General features: G+C 32.6%; 2 protein-coding genes across 2 annotated transcripts; both read right to left on the bottom strand.

Moving 5' to 3' along the window:
* Positions 1-406: 406 nt before the first annotated feature.
* On the bottom strand, positions 407-7,033 carry LOC140044193 (uncharacterized). The gene is made up of 9 exons (XM_072088671.1): positions 7,025-7,033; positions 6,449-6,691; positions 5,448-5,645; positions 4,578-4,772; positions 3,908-4,219; positions 3,305-3,382; positions 2,767-2,968; positions 1,314-1,565; positions 407-663 (listed from the first exon to the last, which is right to left on the bottom strand). The coding sequence occupies exons 1-9, from the start codon at positions 7,031-7,033 to the stop codon at positions 407-409; spliced, it is 1,746 nt and encodes a 581-aa protein (XP_071944772.1).
* A 5,045-nt stretch (positions 7,034-12,078) lies between these two features.
* On the bottom strand, positions 12,079-22,129 carry LOC140044192 (uncharacterized). The gene is made up of 10 exons (XM_072088669.1): positions 21,903-22,129; positions 21,259-21,424; positions 20,019-20,125; positions 19,255-19,367; positions 14,024-14,113; positions 13,882-13,921; positions 13,742-13,776; positions 13,312-13,336; positions 12,474-12,625; positions 12,079-12,084 (listed from the first exon to the last, which is right to left on the bottom strand). Exons 1-10 carry the CDS (start codon positions 22,114-22,116, stop codon positions 12,079-12,081), a joined length of 948 nt encoding a protein of 315 aa, XP_071944770.1. The 5' UTR covers positions 22,117-22,129.
* Between the last annotated feature and the right edge of the window lie 1,471 nt (positions 22,130-23,600).

Here is a 23,600-nt window from a genome sequence, read left to right as displayed (position 1 = left end):
GTAAACAATAAAAATGAGCTGGAAAGTTAGAATACAACCAAGAAGACCAACCAATGCCTTGGTAAATGACATTTAATTGATTTACAATCTATTGTGAGACTGTTGAGTTATTGTAAACAATAAAAATGAGCTGGAAAGTTAGAATACAACCAAGAAGACCAATAAATGCCTTGGTAAATTACATTTAATTGATTTACAATCTATTGTGAGACTGTTGAGTTATTGTAAACAATACAAATGAACTGGAAGGTTAGAATACAACCAAGAAGACCAATCAATACCTTGGTGAATGACATTTAATTTTAATATACACAATAGATAAATGCACAAGTCAACATTATTTCAATGACAGTGATGCTGCTGATACTGCTGGTTGTAGGCAGTGACATTCAAACAATCATTGTTTTCATAGCCTGCATTTAACTTCATCTGCTAAGTCATTTCTGTTAGCTTGTTTAAGGGCTTCAATGAGTTGTGACATAGTACCTGACGACTTCCTGTACCATGCATCCAACATACTGAAGATTGCTCCTAGCAAGTAACCATGATTGTCTTGCTTAAAGCGATCAAGGTCAGCCTTTGCAAACTCTAGGAATATTGCAACTTGTTCCCACTCACTGCCAAGTTTTTTTGCTAATTCCATTAATTCTTTAGATGCTTCATCTAAGAAAACAAAAAGATTTTTCTCTTATTTTTTTCACATTTGAGATTTCACACACTGATATTAAATTTAATGTAATAGGAATAACATTTTTTCATAACAAGTTGAATGTGGAGAATACATTGTCTTACTACAGTATTACTTAAACAAAATATCACTGAATTACCTGCTGGGCAATTGTGTATATTCATTGAAAATCAAAATAGTTGTTCATTATCAAACCAAATACATGGAAAATAATTGAGATTCTTTATCTAAATTGTAAGCACATGAAAATGAGTACAAAAGTATAAAAGTATAAAACAATCAATGTTTTAGTTGCTGTTGTTGGAACAATGTTTTATTTATTTATTAAAATCAGACCAAAAGCTGCTAAGAAACTTTAATATAATACAAAATGGAATGGCGTGGAAGAAAACTAAGTTATAGACTTATAATGAAACGTAAAAAATATTAAAATACCAACAATGGTGTTACAAAAAAAAGAAATGTATTGTATGGGAAGTTGTGAAAATATACTATGTTATAGACATCAACTCTATAATGAAACGTAAAACATATTTAACAAAAATGTATTTATAAAAAATTGAAAAGGATGCTGATGATAGGGCTAAAATGATTATCAGTTTTTAGAACACTGTTTATAGCTTACTTTTGACTTCATCTGCTAAATCGTGTCTATCAATTTCTCTGAGTGCTTTAGTGAGTTGTATATTCCATGACTTGCTAGTACCTGCCTTCTTGCAGCAAGTGTCTAGCATGCTGAATATTGCTCCTAGCATGTTACGATTGCCATATTTAAAGCCATCAAGCTCTGCCTTAGTGAACCCAAGAAACACAGCCAGTTGTTCCCATTCATTGCCTAGCTTTTTTGCTAGCTTCATCAATTCTCTTGTTCTTTCATCTACAAAATAAGAATATACTTTTCTTTGATTCAGAATTATAATTATTATTAACATTTAGAAACATACCACAACAAATACTGTGCATACATGTAATGCGACTACTAATGACGAAATAAAATATGTTGCTTTGAAAAGGTGATCATTGTGGTATTCTGTGTAAACATTATGTGTGATGACAGCAGTGGCTTTTGAATAAATGGCCCCATCAGCTACGAATGCTTACTTGATTGAACACTTTATTTTCAGGCCTATTTATTGATACACTAATATGAAAAGTGCATTTATAATGATAACAATACTGATACAAATAAAAAAGAATGCATGTATTTAACTAGGCAGTTTAAACTCACTGTTGAATTAAAAAGGGTATTTGTGTTGACATCATATGACCAATTGCTTGTCATACAATACTACAGTAGTTTAAACCTGTAAAGTTTAGTAACATACCATTATGGTATGTATATATAATTTTAACGCAGCAGATCCAAAAGCAAGAACATAACTCACCAATTACAGATGAAATACAAATCCATATTTTATAAATCGGGATTAATATTAGGCTTAAGGCCAATTTACACAGATGAGCGTGAACTGTAAGGGGTAATGAAAAACAAAAATACAGAATCTATGTTTTTTAAACGTGGATGGCGGTTTAGTGGAAACCCACTCAGGATAGATATAGATCTTACGTGGGACAAGCATGCAGTTTACCGCTTACCATTATCACTCGTCTATGTAAATTGCGGTGTTGTTGTTGGGTCATGAGAAACATCTTAGTATTATGATTTGAACCAAGGACTAATGTACAGTAATACACCAAGCCACAGTGCCACTGCTAGTGTCATGATGCTTGTTTACCAGACATTAAACATTATGGGTAATTGCTTGTCTTTAATGACGTTTTAAAGTTTATTCTATTCTTTTATGAAGGGTGATAATGATGATGATCTTGTTGCACATATTTTAACCGCTTCATAGTTATTGTTTAAATTCTATTACATGTAATTTGTTGAATCATTACCTGTATGTATCTACACTTCTATTACAATAATAGATAAGGAAGCAGTAAAAGTATACACTAAATGCTACTTATGGCAAATGATCCAAAATCTAAAATAAAGCCCCTTCCCATGAAATTTATTCTGAAATACAATGCACCAGTGATTTGTATAATTTGTACTCTAGTATTGCTGAACTTACTGCCAAATAGCCTCTTGTAGCGTTTAACATTCATCCGATCTCCTTTGCATGGCAACATCTCTTCCTGGAAATCTCCAAGAACTTGCATGTGTTTCTTCTCAGATGTCTTACTACAATCACAGGGAATGCATCGATGGAATTTAATGCCCCTTCTTCCACCATCTTTAGAATGTTTGAAAGACATCTCAAGCGTTAAAATAACCTGTAAGAAAATAAAGTTGATAATTCCTTTTAACTAGAGAGTTTGTTCGCTTCACTCTACTGAGAATTTCTGAAACATGGCCAACGCCTCTGGAAACTATGTGTGTGAGATTTGAACATGTACTGAAAATAAGTCTTGTAAGATGCGAAATATATGCCAATTATGATTATGTCCCCTGTCAGAAATGATGTATGTACACGAATCGTCTCCTGGCCGAATCGTCCCGGTACTACATATTCATTGTGCGGTGTATTCATATTTTCTGGACTTATCGACGAATAAAAATATTGAATGTCGCCACCAATGGTGCATGTTTTAAAAGAAATCATAAAATACCTGTTTACATGCTTCAGGAGAAGGTTCACATTCTGTGGTAGTTGTTTCTGCAATTGCCATTCTGCCTTTAATTGTTGCCTAAAGACAAACATTTTAAAGTACATAAGTTTATTTGTCTATTATGTTTGTAATAAATCTTATGGATCTCAGGATGCCAATTCTGGACATTTTATTATTATTTCAGATCTGCTAGTGTTAAAAGATTAGAGAGAATTTTCAAAAGATGGCGAGCAGTCTCAAAGTAACAAATAAACTGGAATTTCAATTTCTTGTTTTTGTCGTTGCTGTTCTATTGATAGTCAACTGAAACTATTGTCAGTTGAAAGGCTGGTTAAATAACATTTGCACCAAACTTGCATAAAAATTGTTGTAGTGAAATTAGCCCAATCACACGCAGCATTAAGAATTTTACAGTAGGCGGAGGTATGAACTCTCAGAGTGCCATTCTAGTTTTTATATGCACTTGATCTGTTGTAGCATATTAATTTTAGGATTTGAAAGCTATTGCATGCATTATTGTCGCACACTTGTATATAACATATTTAATAGCACCAAAATATAACATTACACTATTGATAGTTTAAATTTAAGATTTAATGTCACCTTTAACATGAACTTTCGTTCATCTTCTTTAGTTACCAATTGAACAAGAGACAGAATCACATTATGAGATTGGTCTATGTAGAGCTCAGCATGATTATGGGATAGTTGTGGTTCATTTTCTGTCTCCTTCTGATATTCATTAATGAAATCAATCACTAAATATGGAAACAGTATGTCAGGCAGATGTCCACAAAGGTCGTAATAGATGCTGATAGAATAGTGCCCATCATGCACAGACTTCACTTCACTGGATGGTGATGTCTCAAAAGCAAGTCGTAGTGGTACAAAAAATGATCGCGTGACAACTGATTTCTGAAATAATAAATGTTAAAATTAATGTGTAAAAATGCAATAAAATCTAATCTGCCTTGATCAAACTTTAATCAAGTACAGTAAAATAATAGTGCTTAAAGCAATGTATCTAACATCTTTAATACTAAGTCTTGTTAAAATCAGGCCAGTAGCAAGGAAGGTTCAAGACTGAGACGGCCTAACTGCGTTATTGGGCAAAACGTAAGCAGCTTTCATCAATTACAAAAATTCCTTTATATCCCATTTAAACTACCTCTCAGAAGTCAGGGTATGTCAACAACAGGGTTGTTCTTAAAAAAACATATAAAATATTGGCCGTAAAATAAATTTGTGCAAAAAAGTTGAGAAAAAATCTTACTGTAGATGTACTTGCTGTGTTGGCTTGGCTGGTGGAGGTTGTTCTATCACAAATGAAACCAAATCGAATCATCAGGTCTACAAGGTATTGGAATTTCTTACTATCAATACCCTTCTTCTCCCACAATTTCTTTAACAACATCTCATCCAGTATGCCTTTGTCAAGGTTTCTAAAGGCTTCAAGGTACTGGGGTGTCTAAAATAACAAAACAATCAAAATGTACTTTTGTGTCCATGAACCAGTAGTGAATGAATGTTAAGAGAAAGAAGAGAATTTTTATGAGAACCAATATAATTAATTTAACTAGAGGGTATGCTTGCTTTTCGTATCCTGTATCTAGGAAGTGCCCTCAAATGGTTCTTAAATATTGTAATGAAGCTTTGACATAAAAAAAAATGTAGACAAAGCTATTGTATATGTGTACTGGAGGGCTATACCTGCAAATATGATGGTGGTGATGTATGTAGTAAAAAATCTTCCAAATATTGAAACAAATTTAAACAAAGCCAATTTTGTTTTGACACCTTTGATGAATTTGGGTGGACCTTCACAATTATATCATACACAAAACAATTATTTTAGATGGAGATAGCCTGCTGCAAAGCAGCATAATATTATTGTGTGTGGGTATGTTTCAGTATCGACATTGCGTACCACATTCTAAAAGTACTCCTATATATATAGATTCATCACATGTTTTACCACAATTGGAACATTTGTGTCAAATGAAACAAACTTGATTGTGTTGGGGTTTACAGATAAATTAGAGAAAGTTTAAGACTAATTAAAAGTTTCACCAATCTAGCATTTTTTTTATCTGTCAACTTCTGAACAAATGAGTGTTTTGTTGATCAACATAAGCCCACTTACTTTAAACTCATCGGGTGTAACCACTGTCACAAATGCTGTAACAAACTGAACAAGACTCATTGGGTCCAACACCACTTGATTTCGTAATAATTCATTATCAGGCAAGTAGATGATGTCACCAAGGTCGTACAGAAAGTTAAGCATAATTAACTGTTGGCTTTCATTACCAATTCCGTTTTGTCTGGCCATTTCTTTAACCTAAAATCAACAAAAATGCATGTGTTTAAAATTTAAATAAATATACAAGCTTTTGTAACCCACACAATAATGATGTGCACTCAAGGTCAAATACAATACCTTACCACAAGCCACATCTGGCTCGAATTTTGTATTCGGATATGTTTGTGAATGGTATTCTATTGTGCGTGCCATACTTACCTTGAAGTGAGAAGCAATTAATTTCTAAAAGCATTTCCAAATGACTATTGACAGTGTATCAAAATCAATTCTGTTTTAAACATGTTCACCCTCTGCATACTAAGTTTGTCAGACAAGTGCCAAGTATGAAATGAATACAATTGTTTTTAGACATCCAAGGTTTGTTGTGTAAGTATGACTTCTTATGTTTAATTGGGATCACGTTGTTGATGCATTGCTTGATGTATTCATTGATGACAGTCACACTAGCATTTATGTCAGTGTTGTCATAGTACACTGACCATTGCATCTCTTGTCCAGGAGCGGTATTTAATCGTAGCAGGTTTAAATTTATTATTAAAGTATTGCCTGTATTTTGGCAACATACATATTGTGTTATGATTCGAGGCACCTAAAGTGGTACGGGAGTTAGTTGGTTTATTAATGTATTGAACATAGCCCGGATAGTTAAGGTGGCATTTATTAACATCACCAATTACAAGTATAATAGAATTGAATCTGGTGATTTGTTTTCAAGAGCAGACAGTCTTGAATGTGTTGTTAAAGAAAAGTGATTTGCCTTCACAATATTTATTATTGAACAAGTTTTGCTTTCCCTAAAAACAAAATTTATAATAAAATACCTCTTCTGCAGAACATATCAATTTGTCCTTCCTCAGATTATACATTTCACATCTAAAACGCATCCACTTTAATGGAATAGACCGTTTTAAATGGTTCATAAGATCTTGAATTACTTCTTTCAGATCACTAAAGCCCTTGTCTGTAGTCTCTCTACTGTTTTCAACAGCATAGTATCCAAGTACATGTTTTTCATATGGTTTTCCTTTCAGGGAATCTTGAACTTTCTGTAAAACCACCTCGGCCTGGATTTAAAAAAAATTAAACACTACTACATAATATACAAACAAAAGACAATAAAAACAGCACCGTATTTAAACATACAAAAAGAATTGTTAATTTTTCTTTCCAAAAGTTTATTTTAAGACCTTAAAATGCTAACATGTAGTAATATTAATAAAGTCCAAATGTCCTCTTCTATGTTTCATTTTCATCAAGTATATTCTTTATATATTTCAAATTTGACAATCACTTGTTTTATTTCATGTCAACTTAATTTGCACAAAAAGCTAAATTACATTTGGTGGATTTAAAACTGTGTAAATTGATTTATTATTAGTCCTACAGTTTCAATGTACTATACCCATTGTGGTACATGTGCCCAAGACAAATATTTTAAGCTTTGTATTAACTGTAAACACAAACCTATTATAGATTATTACTAACCTCTTTATTTTGTTCTTCTTCTGTTTCTCCCAGACTTGCCTTGTGTGTGCCAACAACAAGGATAGCAGGTAAATTTACTTCCTTCTCAATTCTCTCCCAATATACGACTATGGGAATAAACTGACAGGATCGAAGACAGTAAAAACTGACGATTTGTCCAATGATGTTCACGTTCTTGCTGTAAAAAATAATTTGTTAAATTTAAATAATAATTTTCTATAAAAATCTATGAGAAATTGTATATTATTTTAGCAGCAAACAAAAATAGTATAATTTCAACTTTAGGTTATTATATACATATAAACATCACAGGCACAGAATAAATTCTAAACCGCCCAGTGATATACTGAAATTGAATTAATTAATTTGAAACGATAAGATGAGGAAATCTGTGGGAATGAAAAAAAGTCGACCCGGAACCTTCTGCCTGATATGCAGATGTCCTAACCATTCATGGTATTGTTCAAACTCGATTGGATAGTGACTCTTTAACATTCTCGGCGTGGTACGGCGGAACAGCACTAGACCCTCAGTTGTACGCACACGCACCAGAGATCAAATTGATACGCCCTCATCTTTCAGTATTTTATTCATGAAACGGGATCTCTGAAGAAATCGCCCCAACCAAGACTCGAACCCGGAACCTTCTGCTTGATATGCAGATGTCCTAACCATTAGACCACTGGGGCTTTCATGGTATTGTTCAAACTTGATTGGATAGCGACTCTTTAACATTCTCGGCGTGGTACGGTGCAACAGCACTAGTCTATATATATAAAAGTAAGTATGACATTCTTTGACACAGCTACATTGCAATGCAATGAAAGCATTTTACTTTTAACCAATGAATGAGATTGTTAACAACATCTAATCTAATACCCCTGAAATACTTACCCCATTGGGATCTATTACTAATGCAGGATCATCGAGGTCTTTACTCAAATCAAAGACAGCAACATAAACTGCCTCTGATGTCACAAAGATCTGCATACAAAATAAAAACAATAATTTATAAACTATTTGACAAGGATAGTAAAGCCTACTAATGCAGTGTCTTCTAAAATCAATAAATATATCCAGAACATATAGTAGAGCAGTTAATGACATGAGCTGTGCATTTTATTACCAAAGCATGAAACTTGGCACAAAGTTTCTATAATGTATATAGATTCAAAATATCGGGGGGTGCCAAGTGTCCAACGTCCGGTATGGCGGCCATCTTGATTTCAAAATGGCCACCATAAAAACAAAAAATGTTAATATCTTGGCAACTATACACATTAGAGACTTAATTCTGGTCTCAAATTGTTCACAAACTATATATTTCTATTTACTCTAATGAAAATTTTCGTCCAAAAATGACCGGAAATGACGTTTCTTTCAGTTTGACCTTTGACCTCGTATTTGTATATCTCTGTAACTACTGGTCATTTTCAATCGATTTTGGTGTCATTTTGTTCAGAATAAATACATTTATATTTGTAGTAATGAAACATTTTCACATAAAATGACCGGAAATACAATTTATGACCCTTGACATTTAATTATTGATTTTTAATTATGTGAATATACTGTATGTGGTTTTTGGTGGTCTTAAATGCACCTAATTTTGAACTTTGACCTGATAGGCGTAATTATATTAAATGATTAATGTACTTAAATTGTATATTGTACATAAAATTGGTAAATATTGTGCTTGGTGGTACCATTAATAGTTCAACGATGTTGGCACCTTCTGATTCGCTAAAAGTTTTAATAGTTTGACAGAGGAAATAACATACATGTTATGGAATACCGTCAAACCTCGAAAAGGTGATAGTATGAGCTTCTTTTCGAGATAGACTGTATTTGAATGTCAAATGAATAGTATGATGATCGTGTTTATATCAATATATTATTAATGACCTTACAAAGAACCCTTTATATTTCAATTATCAAGCCTCAGTTAATCTAGAATTTATTGTTTTCCAAGTGGCTGGTAGGCCTATTTTGATTGCATCTTCTTTTTGTAGGCCTATGCTTCCTCGGTAATATGGTCCTACCCCTCCTTCTTTGTCTGTAGATGGTCTTATACCCCATTCTTTGTCTGTGGATGGTCTTATACCCCCCTTCCTTGTCTGTGGATAGTCTTATACCCGCTTCTTTGTCTGTGGATGGTCTTATACCCGCTTCTTTGTCTGTGGATGGTCTTATACCCCCCTTCTTTGTCTGTGGATGGTCTTATACCCGCTTCTTTGTCTGTGGATGATCTTACACCCCTTTCTTTGTATGTAGATGGTCTTACACCCCTTCTTTGTCTGTGGATGGTCCTACACTCCCTTCTTTGTATGTGGATGGTTCTACACCCCCTTCTTTGTCTGTGGATAGTCCTACACCCCCTTCGTTGTCTATGGATGGTCTTATACCCCCTTCTTTGTCTGTGGATGGTCGTGAACCCCTTTCTTTGTCTGTGGACGGTCTTATACCCCCTTTTTTGTCTGTTGATGGTATTAAACCCCTTTCTTTGTCTGTTGATGGTATTACACCCCTTTCTTTGTTTGTGGATGGTCTTACACCCCTTCTTTGTCTGTGGATGGTCTTACACCTCCTTCTTTCTCTGTGGATGGTCTTATACCCCCTTCTTTGTCTGTGGATGGTCTTATACCCCCTTCTTTGTATGTAGATGGTCTTATAATCCCTTTTTTGTGTGTGGATGGTCTTACACCCCCTTCTTTGTCTGTGGGTGGTCTTACATCCCCTTCTTTGTCTGTGGATTGTCCGACACCCCCTTCTTTGTCTGTGGATGGTCCTACATCACCTTCTTTGTCTGTGGATGGTCTTATACCCCCTTCTTTGTCTGTAAGTGGTCCTATACCCTTTCTTTGTCAGTGGGTGGTCTTACACCCCCTTCTTTGTCTGTGGACGGTCCTACACCCCCTTCTTTGTCTGTGGACGGTCTTACACCGCTTTCTTTGTCTGTGGACGGTCTTACACCCCTTCTGTGCCTGTGGACGGTCTTATATCCCCTTCTTTGTCTGTTGATGGTATTACACCCCTTTCTTGGTCTGTTGATGGTATTACACCCCTTTTTTTGTGTGTGGATGGTCTTACACCCCTTTCTTTCTGTGTGGATGGTCTTACACACCTTCTTTGTCTGTGGATGGTCTTACACCCCTTCTTTGTCTGTGGATGGTCTTACACCCCTTCTTTCTCTGTGGATGGCCTTACACCCCTTTCTTTGTCTGTGGACGGTCCTACACCCCTTTCTTCTGTGTCTGTGGATGGTCTTACACCCCTTCTTTGTCTGTGGATGGTCCTACACCCCCTTCTTTGTCTGTAGATGGCCTTACACCCCTTTCTTTGTGTATGGATGGTCTTATACCCCCTTCTTTGTCTGTGGATGGTCTTACACCCCCTTCTTTGTCTGTGGATGGTCTTACACCCCTTCTTTGTCTGTGGATAGTCTTATACCCCCTTCTTTGTCTGTGGATGGTCTTATACCCCCTTCTTTGTCTGTGGATGGTCTTACACCCCTTCTTTGTCTGTGGATAGTCTTATACCCCCTTCTTTGTCTGTGGATGGTCTTATACCCCCTTCTTTGTCTGTGATGGTCTTATACCCCCTTCTTTGTCTGTGGATGGTCTTACATCCCCTTCTTTGTCTGGACCCACTACTTTGATTGATTAAATCAGACATTGTTTCTTGTATGATTAGGAGACCAAGACCTTCAAAGTGAAAGTCCACAAGTGGATGCCTAAAAAGGTCTTGTACAGAACAGTATATTGTAGGTCCATGTCACTAATTTGAGAATTACTTGAATAATTATATTGAGATGTCTTTTACGAATTGATTTGGTTCGGATTTTGCTAAAAAATCAATGAGTAGAGAAAATCGAGGAAAAGGATACAGATGGTTTACAGCAAAGGCCCATTACCATAAAAATGGAGTACATTTTTTTAGATGCAACGAAAATGAACAAGAATTATCTGAGTTTTTGACTAATGAAAGTAGGTCTACTGCACAAATGCAGGATAAGTTTGTAGTAAGTTTGAAAGACGGTATTCTCTTAACTCATGAAAATGAAAACTTTCCGAACTTGTCTCATATGCAACATCAAAGAGGCCAACGAAAGAATGCTACTTTACATCAAAAATATTTCCAAATGGCATCTAACAATTCAATTCAACTTTTATTTCAGACAATTGTCCATATGGTATAATACATTGCAAAAAAAAAAGATGATGGAGAGAGGACCAAAACTTTTATCTAACGATTGACACATCACAGTTTAGCAAACAAGTCGGCATAGATGAGCTCAGTGATTGCTGTTTCTCAGTGATCTGTCATACTTTACGCCTATCCTATCACATCAAAAGTCAAAAATTCAGAATAATAATTCCTGCTCATTTTTGCAGTGTCATTTATTTCGTTAAAAAAAAAATTAGGTGCATTTATACCAATGTAAACCACATACAGTATGTTCACATATTATATATGCCAAAGGTTATAAATTGTATTTCCAGTCATTTTATGTGAAAATGTTTCATTACTACAAATATAAATGTCTCTATTCTGAACAAAATGACACCAAAATCGATTGAAAATGATCAGTAGTTACTGAGATATACAGATAAGAGGTCAAAAGTCAAACTGGGAGAAACGTCATTTCCGGTCATTTTTTGACGAAACTTTTCATTAGAGCAAATAGAAATATGTGGTTTGTGAACAATTTAACACCAGAATCAAGTCTCTACTGTTTATAGTTGCCAAGATATGAAGACTTTTTGTTTTTATGGTGGCCATTTTGAAATCAAGATGGCCGCCATACCGGACGTTGGACACTTGGCACCCCCCGATATTTTGAATCTATATACATCAAAGAAACTTTGTGGCAAGTTTCATGCTTTGGTAATAAAGTGCACAACTTGGCTATTTTCATGGCACTAACTGCTCTACTAATATAGACCGCATATCATCAAAGAAATACTTATCTCTTAAAACAGCAATATAGAAATAATGTGAATAGAATACAAATATATTAGAATAAAGAAAAGTAAACTTTAGAAATAGTTCAGAGTGCTAAATAGAGAAAAAGCTCTGCTAATTCACTTCACATGTAGTGAGAGAAGTCTATGGATAGCTTGCAAAACTTTATAGATTGGGTGTGTGAAGAGATACACAGAGGTTTGTTGGGTAATCTGTTAACATTAGGATAGGTGGAAGGCCTAAACAACAATCTGTACAGTGGTCATGTTCCCACCTACCTACACACAGCAGAATCCTATCCATGTGATACAGATAAGATACTGCCATAATTAGGCATTAAAACTGTTAATACACAAACAATAGACCATACAAACATACAAAATGTCCTAAACTTACCTGATGTATTCCTTGATAGATTAACTGTCCCCAGTGATCCCAAATGTTAAAAGTTTCCAAAGGAGACTGTTTTACTTCTTGTTTTGAAAAAATTTCCTGAATAATATCTTTATCCAACGATTGTTGGACATTCAATGATGCATCTTCAGTTCCTTTATTAATCAACGGGAAAAATGTTTAAAAAATATTGTTTACAAATCAAATAGACTAAATATATGTAAAAAGATAATAGACATTGAATATATCATCATTATCAGCTCTACAACTATTATCATTTGTCTAAATGTTACTATTATCAATGACATCTTCTCTGTGGCAATTCTCTGTTGTCATTATCTTTATCATTATATCTTTACGTTCATTTTTTTGGTTGTGTTTCGTGGTCTCAACCTAATTTTTGGTTTTTGTTTTTAACATTATTGCACTTAAATGACAATTTGAATAATAGTGATCTACCTCTTTCTCATTTTAGTAAAATATTACACATGATATTTATAAAAGATAAAAAATAAATTTATAATGCACTTATATACTGTAGCAACAATATTTCAGTAAATCACTTTTCTTACAATTAAAATGTTTAAAAGATAAAACTTATTAAACATAACATAACAAGAAAAGATGTAAAAAGTGATTAAATGGTTCTTCTTTGGGTAGAAAGGCTATCTTGATCATTGTAGTAAACAATTTCACTGTTAATTTTATCAACTTTATTATTATTATTTGTGAATCATCATTTTTATCATTCACTAATTCTATTATTATTCACTCAGCATGTTCCATTATTTTATACTTGCACAATTAAAGTATTAAGAATTTAAGTTAATTACACACTTACCTTCTGCAGTTGACTTCTTGCTAACCTGATGCACAAATATAAAAATAACAAATATTATATAAATAACATAGAAGTAAATGTTTTACTTTCTGAACCATTCATATCAGTATAATGTTGTATATCATGTCAAAAGTAAGTATATAAATTCAAAGGCAAATTACTGACAATACTGTGGCTATCAGTGGCTGGATCTTAATAGAATAAAGAAAAGCTAAATCAAAATGATTAAGTAAAATAGTCGGATAAACTGCCAAAACTACTCTAGGGCTAATGTTAAAAGTATAACAGATTTAATTCCTTATTTTCAGTATACAAGTTATACAAGTACGGTAATGAATTTGAAAGTTGAAAGAAAGATGGATTGTTCTTTTCAAGGAGACAGAGTTGAGTTAAATAGAACAGTCAACAAATGCTATATTGTAGTACTCACATCTTTAGCTTTTGCAGGTGTTCCAGTATTCACCTCTAAAATATGAGTAAATAAAAAATAAAGTAGAAGAAAATCATAATTTATCTATTAGATGAACTGAGTTAAATTGTATAGCTGTTAGAAAAATAAAATGAACTTACCACTGTTTGTGGTGGTTTTGCTGTTTGTGGTAGTTTTGAACTAAAAAACATACATTTAGTTTATCAAAATGTACATGAATATTTATTTCTAAATCAATTCGTAAATCACCAAACTCAATAAACTGATTACAGAAAACCTTACCTTTTGACGAAAAAATGTTTTCCCCCAATTTATACCAGGAAATTGTATTCCTTTGTACTTTCTGTCTCTCTTACTTGGGCGTGACTTTTCCTGGCAAGAAATAAAAAAGTGAATCTGTATTAAGTAATTAAGATTTAAAGCAATGTCATTGGTAAAGGTTTCTATACAAATATGAAATGCTATGCTCTAATTATTAATATAATTTAGAAGGAAGTTTTGGACTTCCCAACTTAGAAATATTGGAAGACTTTATAAAAGCATGTCCACACTATAGAGGGTGCTATAATATTTACTTACAAAAAAAAAAATCAAATCCAAGAACACTTATTTTTTATAATAGTAAACATGGCAAACTTATTACTTCACTTATTAAACAATCCATGAATATCTTACGTTCAGTTTATTTCTAGAGTAGTAACATTTTATTTAACAACTTTGGATATTTTGTTGGTTAATCCAAAATAAATTGTATTTTAGGGAGAGAGTTGGGAGGTCTGATGTCTTTTGAAAGCAACTTTTATATTAACAACAATTTCATTAAAGATGTATTGTCCCACAAAAAAACATGAAAGATGAAAAAAAAATGAAAAAATTAATAAATTGGTCACTTATAAAATGATAAAATAAATGGATACATTCAAGCCAAAACCCACTGACTAGCAGCCAATTTTACAATTTTTTGCTTTAAATTACTACAATCTAACCCTTTCGTCGGGGAGCCTAGAATGTACGCTAAAGCAAAAATGAATTATGTCAATTTTTCATATGTTCACCAATTTTTTAATTTACAAGTAACCCTCTGTACCGTGGGGCACCTAAAATAAATATTTCATACATTACTAAACAAAAAAACATGCAATTTTCGCTTAGCCAACATCTTATTATAGCTAACTTTTGTACTATATTAAGGTATTAAATTTTCAATGTCCAGTATATCATGAACTTCTCACCACTCGGAAGTCCAGATGGTACGCACGCATACACTTGGGAGGTATAAACTGATTTTCCCGTCGCTTGCGACCACTTTTTTTAAGCCTCTAGGCCTGATGTTTTCAAAGTATAAGATGCAATTTTTAAAGACCTGCAGCTCTAGTTTTAAAAGTTTTCTTAGCTCAGCCCCAACCATAAAGCTGGTCATATTTCGAAGTACAATACATGCATTTTTCGGGACCAAACAGCTCTATTTTTCAAACATTTCATAGCTCAGTCACAACCATGATATTGACTTATACAGTTTGTTTTGAAGTATAAAAAGTCCAATTTCCGGGATCTCCAACTCTATTTTTCAGAATTTTCTTAGCTCCATCCCAACCACGGTTGTCTCGTTCTGTAGACTTGTAATTTCGTTTCATAGTAGGCCCATCAATATTATGTATAATTGCAACTTCCAAGGACCTAGCAGCTCTATTTTTCAAAATTTTCTTACAGATCAGCCCAAGGCACCCATTTACTATGTTTGCACCCCCAGACAGCAACCAGCCTACGCCTCTGCAATAAACAATATAGGCCTACCTCTTGGTCTGTGGGTACGTTTTACGTTTGCGTATATTTTCTATGCTACAATTTACCCGATAAATATAGGCATATTTTGAACTTTTATTTTTTAAATTGAAAAATATGGATTTAAACAGTCATCGCGTATCGTTTTTTTGCAAGCAGTATCTTATTTATGCATTATAAAAAATGGAAAAAAGTGATACGAATACCCAAAATCTGATTAAAGTGGCCTCAAATGACGCTAAAACATGTTGATTCCGGAGGCTTCGCCTCCTGACCCCCAGCCTAGTGAAGCTCGCTTCGCTCGCATAGCCCCGTCGTATGGGAATGTTCTTATAGTGTGTACATACCTTTTGTTACAGTGTGTACATACCTTTTGTTACAGTGTGTACATACCTTTTCTTACAGTGTGTACATACCTTTTCTTACAGTGTGTACATACCTTTTGTTATAGTGTGTACACACCTTTTGTTATAGTGTGTACACACCTTTTGTTATAGTGTGTACACACCTTTTGTTATAGTGTGTACACACCTTTTGTTATAGTGTGTACACACCTTTTCTTATAGTGTGTACACACCTTTTGTTATAGTGTGTACACACCTTTTGTTATAGTGTGTACACACCTTTTGTTATAGTGTGTACACACCTTTTGTTATAGTGTGTACACACCTTTTGTTATAGTGTGTACACACCTTTTGTTATAGTGTGTACACACCTTTTGTTATAGTGTGTACACACCTTTTGTTATAGTGTGTACACACCTTTTCTTATAGTGTGTACACACCTTTTCTTATAGTGTGTACATACCTTTTGTTATAGTGTGTACACACCTTTTGTTATAGTGTGTACACACCTTTTGTTATAGTGTGTACACACCTTTTGTTATAGTGTGTACACACCTTTTGTTATAGTGTGTACACACCTTTTGTTATAGTGTGTACATACCTTTTGTTATAGTGTGTACATACCTTTCGTTATATTGTGTACACACCTTTTGTCATAGTGTGTACACACCTTTTCTTATAGTGTGTACATACCTTTTGTTATAGTGTGTACACACCTTTTGTTATAGTGTGTACATACCTTTTGTTATAGTGTGTACATACCTTTTGTTATAGTGTGTACATACCTTTTGTTATAGTGTGTACACACCTTTTGTTATAGTGTGTACACACCTTTTGTTATAGTGTGTACACACCTTTTGTTATAGTGTGTACATACCTTTTGTTATAGTGTGTACATACCTTTTGTTATAGTGTGTACATACCTTTTGTTATAGTGTGTACACACCTTTTGTCATAGTGTGTACATACCTTTTGTTATAGTGTGTACACACCTTTTGTTATAGTGTGTACATACCTTTTCTTACAGTGTGTACATACCTTTTGTTATAGTGTGTACACACCTTTTGTTATAGTGTGTACACACCTTTTGTTATAGTCTGTACACACCTTTTGTTATAGTGTGTACACACCTTTTGGTATAGTGTGTACACACCTTTTCTTATAGTGTGTACACACCTTTTGTTATAGTGTGTACACACCTTTTCTTATAGTGTGTACACACCTTTTGTTATAGTGTGTACACACCTTTTGTTATATTGTGTACATACCTTTTGTTATAGTGTGTACACACCTTTTGTTATAGTGTGTACACAACTTTTGTTATAGTGTGTACACACCTTTTGTTATAGTGTGTACACACCTTTTGTTATAGTGTGTACACACCTTTTGTTATAGTGTGTACACACCTTTTGTTATAGTGTGTACACACCTTTTCTTATAGTGTGTACATACCTTTTGTTATAGTGTGTACACACCTTTTGTTATAGTGTGTACACACCTTTTGTTATAGTGTGTACACACCTTTTGTTATAGTGTGTACATACCTTTTGTTATAGTGTGTACACACCTTTTGTTACAGTGTGTACATACCTTTTGTTATAGTGTGTACACACCTTTTGTTATAGTGTGTACATACCTTTTCTTACAGTGTGTACATACCTTTTGTTATAGTGTGTACATACCTTTTGTTATAGTGTGTACACACCTTTTGTTATAGTGTGTACACACCTTTTGTTATAGTGTGTACATACCTTTTCTTACAGTGTGTACATACCTTTTGTTATAGTGTGTACACACCTTTTGTTATAGTGTGTACACACCTTTTGTTATAGTGTGTACACACCTTTTGTTATAGTGTGTACACACCTTTTGGTATAGTGTGTACACACCTTTTCTTATAGTGTGTACACACCTTTTGTTATAGTGTGTACACACCTTTTCTTATAGTGTGTACACACCTTTTGTTATAGTGTGTACACAACTTTTGTTATAGTGTGTACACACCTTTTGTTATAGTGTGTACACACCTTTTGTTATAGTGTGTACACACCTTTTGTTATAGTGTGTACACACCTTTTGTTATAGTGTGTACACACCTTTTGTTATAGTGTGTACACACCTTTTGTTATAGTGTGTACACACCTTTTCTTATAGTGTGTACATACCTTTTGTTATAGTGTGTACACACCTTTTGTTATAGTGTGTACACACCTTTTGTTATAGTGTGTACATACCTTTTGTTATAGTGTGTACACACCTTTTGTTATAGTGTGTACACACCTTTTGTTATAGTGTGTACACACCTTTTGTTATAGTGTGTACACACCTTTTGTTATAGTGTGTACATACCTTTTGTTATAGTGTGTACACACCTTTTGTTACAGTGTGTACATACCTTTTGTTATAGTGTGTACACACCTTTTGTTATAGTGTGTACACACCTTTTGTTATAGTGTGTACACACCTTTTGTTATAGTGTGTACATACCTTTTGTTATAGTGTGTACACACCTTTTGTTACAGTGTGTACATACCTTTTGTTATAGTGTGTACACACCTTTTGTTATAGTGTGTACATACCTTTTGTTATAGTGTGTACACACCTTTTGTTATAGCGTGTACATACCTTTTGTTATAGTGTGTACACACCTTTTGTTATAGTGTGTACACACCTTTTGTTATAGCGTGTACATACCTTTTGTTATAGTGTGTACACACCTTTTGTTTTAGTGTGTACATACCTTTTGTTATAGTGTACACACCTTTTGTTATAGTGTGTACACACCTTTTGTTATAGTGTGTACACACCTTTTGTTACAGTGTGTACATACCTTTTCTTATAGTGTGTACACACCTTTTGTTATAGTGTGTACATACCTTTTGTTATATTGTGTACATACCTTTTGTTATAGTGTGTACATACCTTTTGTTATATTGTGTACATACCTTTTCTTATAGTGTGTACATACCTTTTGTTATAGTGTGTACACACCTTTTGTTATATTGTGTACATACCTTTTGTTATAGTGTGTACATACCTTTTGTTATAGTGTGTACATACCTTTTGTTATATTGTGTACATACCTTTTGTTATAGTGTGTACATACCTTTGTTATAGTGTGTACACACCTTTTGTTATATTGTGTACATACCTTTTGTTATAGTGTGTACATACCTTTTGTTATAGTGTGTACATACCTTTTGTTATAGTGTGTACATACCTTTTGTTATAGTGTGTACACACCTTTTGTTATAGTGTGTACACACCTTTTGTTATAGTGTGTACACACCTTTTGTTATATTGTGTACATACCTTTTGTTATAGTGTGTACACACCTTTTGTTATATTGTGTACATGCCTTTTGTTATAGTGTGTAGGCCTACATACCTTTTCAGTTGAGCTGTGAGGCTTACTTGCTGTTGCTACACCTTCTTTATTATCTTCTATTGTTTTACTGATATTTTCTTCAGCAAGTCTTTTATACAATTCAATTGGATTTCCTGAAAATGAATAACAGTTTTTATTATGTAATTGTCTATTAATAAAATCTTATTTTGGGGCTGTACAATATAGCAAGTTGTGGAACTCTTTACAAAGTAAAAAATATTCAACTTTATTTTCTCAAAAACATGAAACAAGCTTACTCCTCATTTTGAAAAGACTGTATTATCATTATAATGTTAACACTTAAGTGTGGTTGTATCAAATTAAAATTCCTTGTTGAAATTGAAAATAAAAGTAACCTACAAACAATTCATGTTATACTGTATTATAATGGTTTAAAAACTTCTATATTCCAATTACAAATACACAAATTGTTCTGCCTTTAATAACAATATGTGCTATCATTTAGTTTTCAGTTTCTCACTAATAACTATTTATATTTTACTGAATATTAAGGAGATATTTAAGTGATGGATTTGTTACAATGTTGCTTAATTAATTTTAGTTTTTAGGAAAAGTTTGTTAGAGCCATTGTTAATTAAATTAATTAGATTTATTAAGGAAATGATATGATTTATTCCTGAAAATTGAACTTGGTGAATTACAGTATATGAACACTAATATTAAACACAATGTCACACTTTAAATGGTCTGACTTTATGATCTATCCCTCTTCATTTTTCATACTTTAATTTATTCATTTTTACCACTATCATCTGTAAGATCCTCTGTCCAGTTGTTTTGTTCTTTAGCCTTTGTTTCTACTGTTTTAATCACGGCAATACCATCTGTTATTAAATGCTCTTTGTTAAAACTGAAATATAATAAAAACATTATTGGTCATCCAAGTATGAATTTAGATAAAGTTGTTTAACATTAAATAAATTCATCAAAGTCGTAATTTGCTTGTTGGTATGTTTGCTTGAATATTTTAGATAAAGCATGTGTTAAACAAACAAATACTATAAAGTAGTTATATATATATATATATATTAGCTTTCCTAATATGAAAAATGTGGTCAAATCATTAATTAGATCAAAAAACATTTTAATGTTTAGATATAAAGGTAAAAGCGTTGTATATATGTATGTTGGGGCGACTTTTTCTCATTCTCGGTTGGGGCGACTTTTTCTCATTCTCACAGATTTCCTCATCTTTATCGTTTCAAATTAATTAATTAAATTTCAGTATATCACCGGGCGGTTTAGAATTAATGTTCTTTGCCTCTTGTGTTTATATATGTATATATTAAAACATTTATTATTAGATACACTGATTGAAGTTTTTATACTGTAGCAAAATTAGTTTTTTAAAAAAAAATTAATTTGATAGCCCTATGTAAACGCCCATTTACACTGGGATGATAACGATCAATGATAGATAAATATGCATTTGTCATACATAAAACAAAATATATATAAAATGTAAAACTAAAGGATAACCTTCTTTGCTTCCTTTCACACGTCCAAACAAATGACGTCATGATTAGTAAGAGCAATAATACTGTGACAATACAATGATTTTTTGTTTTATTATGCATGACGTCATTTGATTGGATTTTAACAAATATTATTTTTATCAAAACAGCATAAATCCACTAGTTTTAGAAAAAAATACGTCTCTATTTCTTTTGTTTTATGTAAGAGACATTCATGCTTATATATTTATCATTGATCGTTATTGTCCTAGTTTAAATGGGCCTTAAGACTTTGAAACCACTTTATTTATGGAACAGTCCTGCTGTGAGACTGCTGATTGGTGGATAAATATGGTAACATTTCAAGAGAGAAACCCACATGGTAGGCAGTCCAGTTTGATCCTCCAAAGATACCAGACTATTACCAGATACCAATTAACTCAAATTTGAAAATACCTCATCCAGGCAGATAAAATGTTACAATACTATAACACTATTATCATTATTTCTAAGCTTAACTTATACTTACTTCTTTCCAAGACAAGCATTGATCAGGCAAGTTTTGCCCACACCTTCCTGACCAATCACTTTAACCATTCCAAGATTCACTTCAACTTGACCTTCTTTCAATGCTTCAATGTAAGCTTTTTCAACTTCTTTACCACGAGCAGATATGGCATAAGGGATGTCTATTTCTACTCAGAAATAAAATAAGTATTAGTTATACAGTTCATTAAGCACATACAGTTCTACATTTTATTATTTAAACAATAAAATACAACTAATACATTAAAGCTAGATCTGAAATTAATAAAAAATGTTGTATGTATACATATTGTGTATTCAGTATTTTTGCAAAATTAAAGTAGGCTCATTAGTTCTAAAATGAAAATAATGTATATATGTTAATCCATTGTTGATAATCCCCTTCCTTCAAGAGACAGGAGAAATGGACTTATATGGTATACTATATTCATTTGTTTAATTTGTTCTCATATTGTTAGTTAGCTTAATTTGTATATGTTTAATTTTAAAATCAAGGATAATATTGTGTTGTTGGATTTAAAAAAACTTTTACTGCAGCTGTCTCTTAACAAATCTTCCCCTTAAAGTTATGAAATAGTCAGTTTGAAGGTTTGAGGGAAGTAACCTAACCTGTAATGTGTCACTTACTTTCAATTTCATCAGCCAAATCATGTCGGCCTGCTTTCCCGACAGCTTCACAAAGTTGTGAACGCCTGGACTCAGTAACTTGTACTGTCTTGTACCAGGCGTTCAGCATCTTATACATTGAAGTTGTTTTGGTAAATGAATTGACCTGGAAGGAATCAATATCTTCCTGTTTGAATCCAAGACATTCAGCTAGTTCTTCAAACTGATTGTACATGTTTTTAGCTACATGTAAAATATCTTTAGATGTTATATCTACAAAAAAAACATATTCTAATAATTCTCAAAAGATAATATATTATAGCAATTTTAAATATGAAAGTACATATGGTTTAAACAGATTTCATCCAAGCTTCCCAAGTAACATGTTTGCCTATGAATCCTGGAGTCCTGGGTTAAATTGCAGCTCTGAGCTGAAATATTCCTCATAAAGGATTGTAGACTGAATAATGACAATGTAGTTTAAAGCAACAATTTTTGCGTAAAAATGTAAATAATTCTACATTCTTTATTACACACTAAAGTGTGTCAAATCATGTCACGAAGTACGACATGGTATGGGTGAATACTCATACCTGACGATGTGAAATATATTTCTGGTAAAGGTCCACCTAAAAGAAAGTAGAATGTATGATATAAAGTTGATGAAGCTCTTTCATAATAAAAAAAAAAGACATACCATATTGGAAATAAGATAAAGATCAACATTTTAAACATTTTATTTTGCAAATTAACTTTTTGTCAGGCAATGATTTATATTAATTCCTTCAATAAACAATCAGAGAATTGTATTTTTGTATTTTAATTTTGTATTTTTTTATTATAATATGCTATAGATTAGAATACAATACAAATAAGAATAACAAAGAAGGCTACAAGAAACAGATTAAGAATGATGTTTTTGTTAATGTTATACTAATATAAACAGTTTTTAACCAAATTCATCAATAGTATTGTTTAATGTAATAAATGAGTAAAACAATCTAGGTAATCAGCAATTGGATAGGGTTCTTTTTGAGATGGTGTTCTTTGAAATTAATTGATCTATTTTACTTTCTGTAAAATCAACGATGTATATACATTAAAGAAATTATTCTTATTATTATAACTGTAATAAATTCTATTTGTTTGATATAGGCATTATTATTATTTCAATTTGGGATGGGTAATCACTGCTTTCAAGATTACTTATCAAAGCATTTTGTGGAACAAACTTGTTTTGTACTGTATTTAAACTTTCAAACCTTTCAACAATTTCATTACTTCTTCCTTTTGGGCTTCGACATCTTCATATTTTCCACATACATTTGTAATGTACAAATCAATAACAGATTTGCCATTCTGACAATCAAAGAAATAAAATGTAAGAATCCAAGAATAAATTAGTGATTACAAAATTCATCATAATAACATACAATAATAGGCATGATTGTGACAATCCTCAAGTTTCTACTTTTCATAAACTAAAAAAAAATGTAAATAAAACAATGATTGATATACGGTAGAATTAATATTATTATTTGTATTTCATTCAAATTAGACATATTTAATAAAATAATAAATATGTAAAAGCAAATAAATAAAGTGAATGTATAAATGTCAATGCATTCAAATTAGATGGTCAGTTTAGCACTATGAACAACAATATTGAGATGGAAACAAAGTATTTTTGGTACAGCAACAACATTTATCAGGAACATT

This window comes from Antedon mediterranea, chromosome 3 (genome assembly GCF_964355755.1).
Source record: "Antedon mediterranea chromosome 3, ecAntMedi1.1, whole genome shotgun sequence".
Taxonomy (NCBI): Eukaryota; Metazoa; Echinodermata; class Crinoidea; order Comatulida; family Antedonidae; genus Antedon; species Antedon mediterranea.
Note: the sequence above shows the minus strand (reverse complement) of the source record. Positions and strands in the feature narration are given on the sequence as shown.

Bases quoted from the DNA above. Each gene is read 5' to 3' on its own strand.
- LOC140044193 (XM_072088671.1), bottom strand. The intron at 5,646-6,448 runs GTATTTTATTAT...TGTTGATTTTAG, and splicing joins TGATATGTTCTGCAGAAGAG to GTTAAAGAAATGGCCAGACA. The intron at 664-1,313 runs GTAAGCTATAAA...TTGTTTTCTTAG, and splicing joins TTTAGCAGATGAAGTCAAAA to ATGAAGCATCTAAAGAATTA.
- LOC140044192 (XM_072088669.1), bottom strand. From the start codon at position 22,116: ATGTACAATCAGTTTGAAGAACTAGCTGAATGTCTTGGATTCAAACAG. The intron at 19,368-20,018 runs GTAAAAATGAAT...ATTCATTTTCAG, and splicing joins GGATCTTACAGATGATAGTG to GAAATCCAATTGAATTGTAT. The intron at 13,337-13,741 runs GTGAGTACTACA...TTTGTGCATCAG, and splicing joins CACCTGCAAAAGCTAAAGAT to GTTAGCAAGAAGTCAACTGC.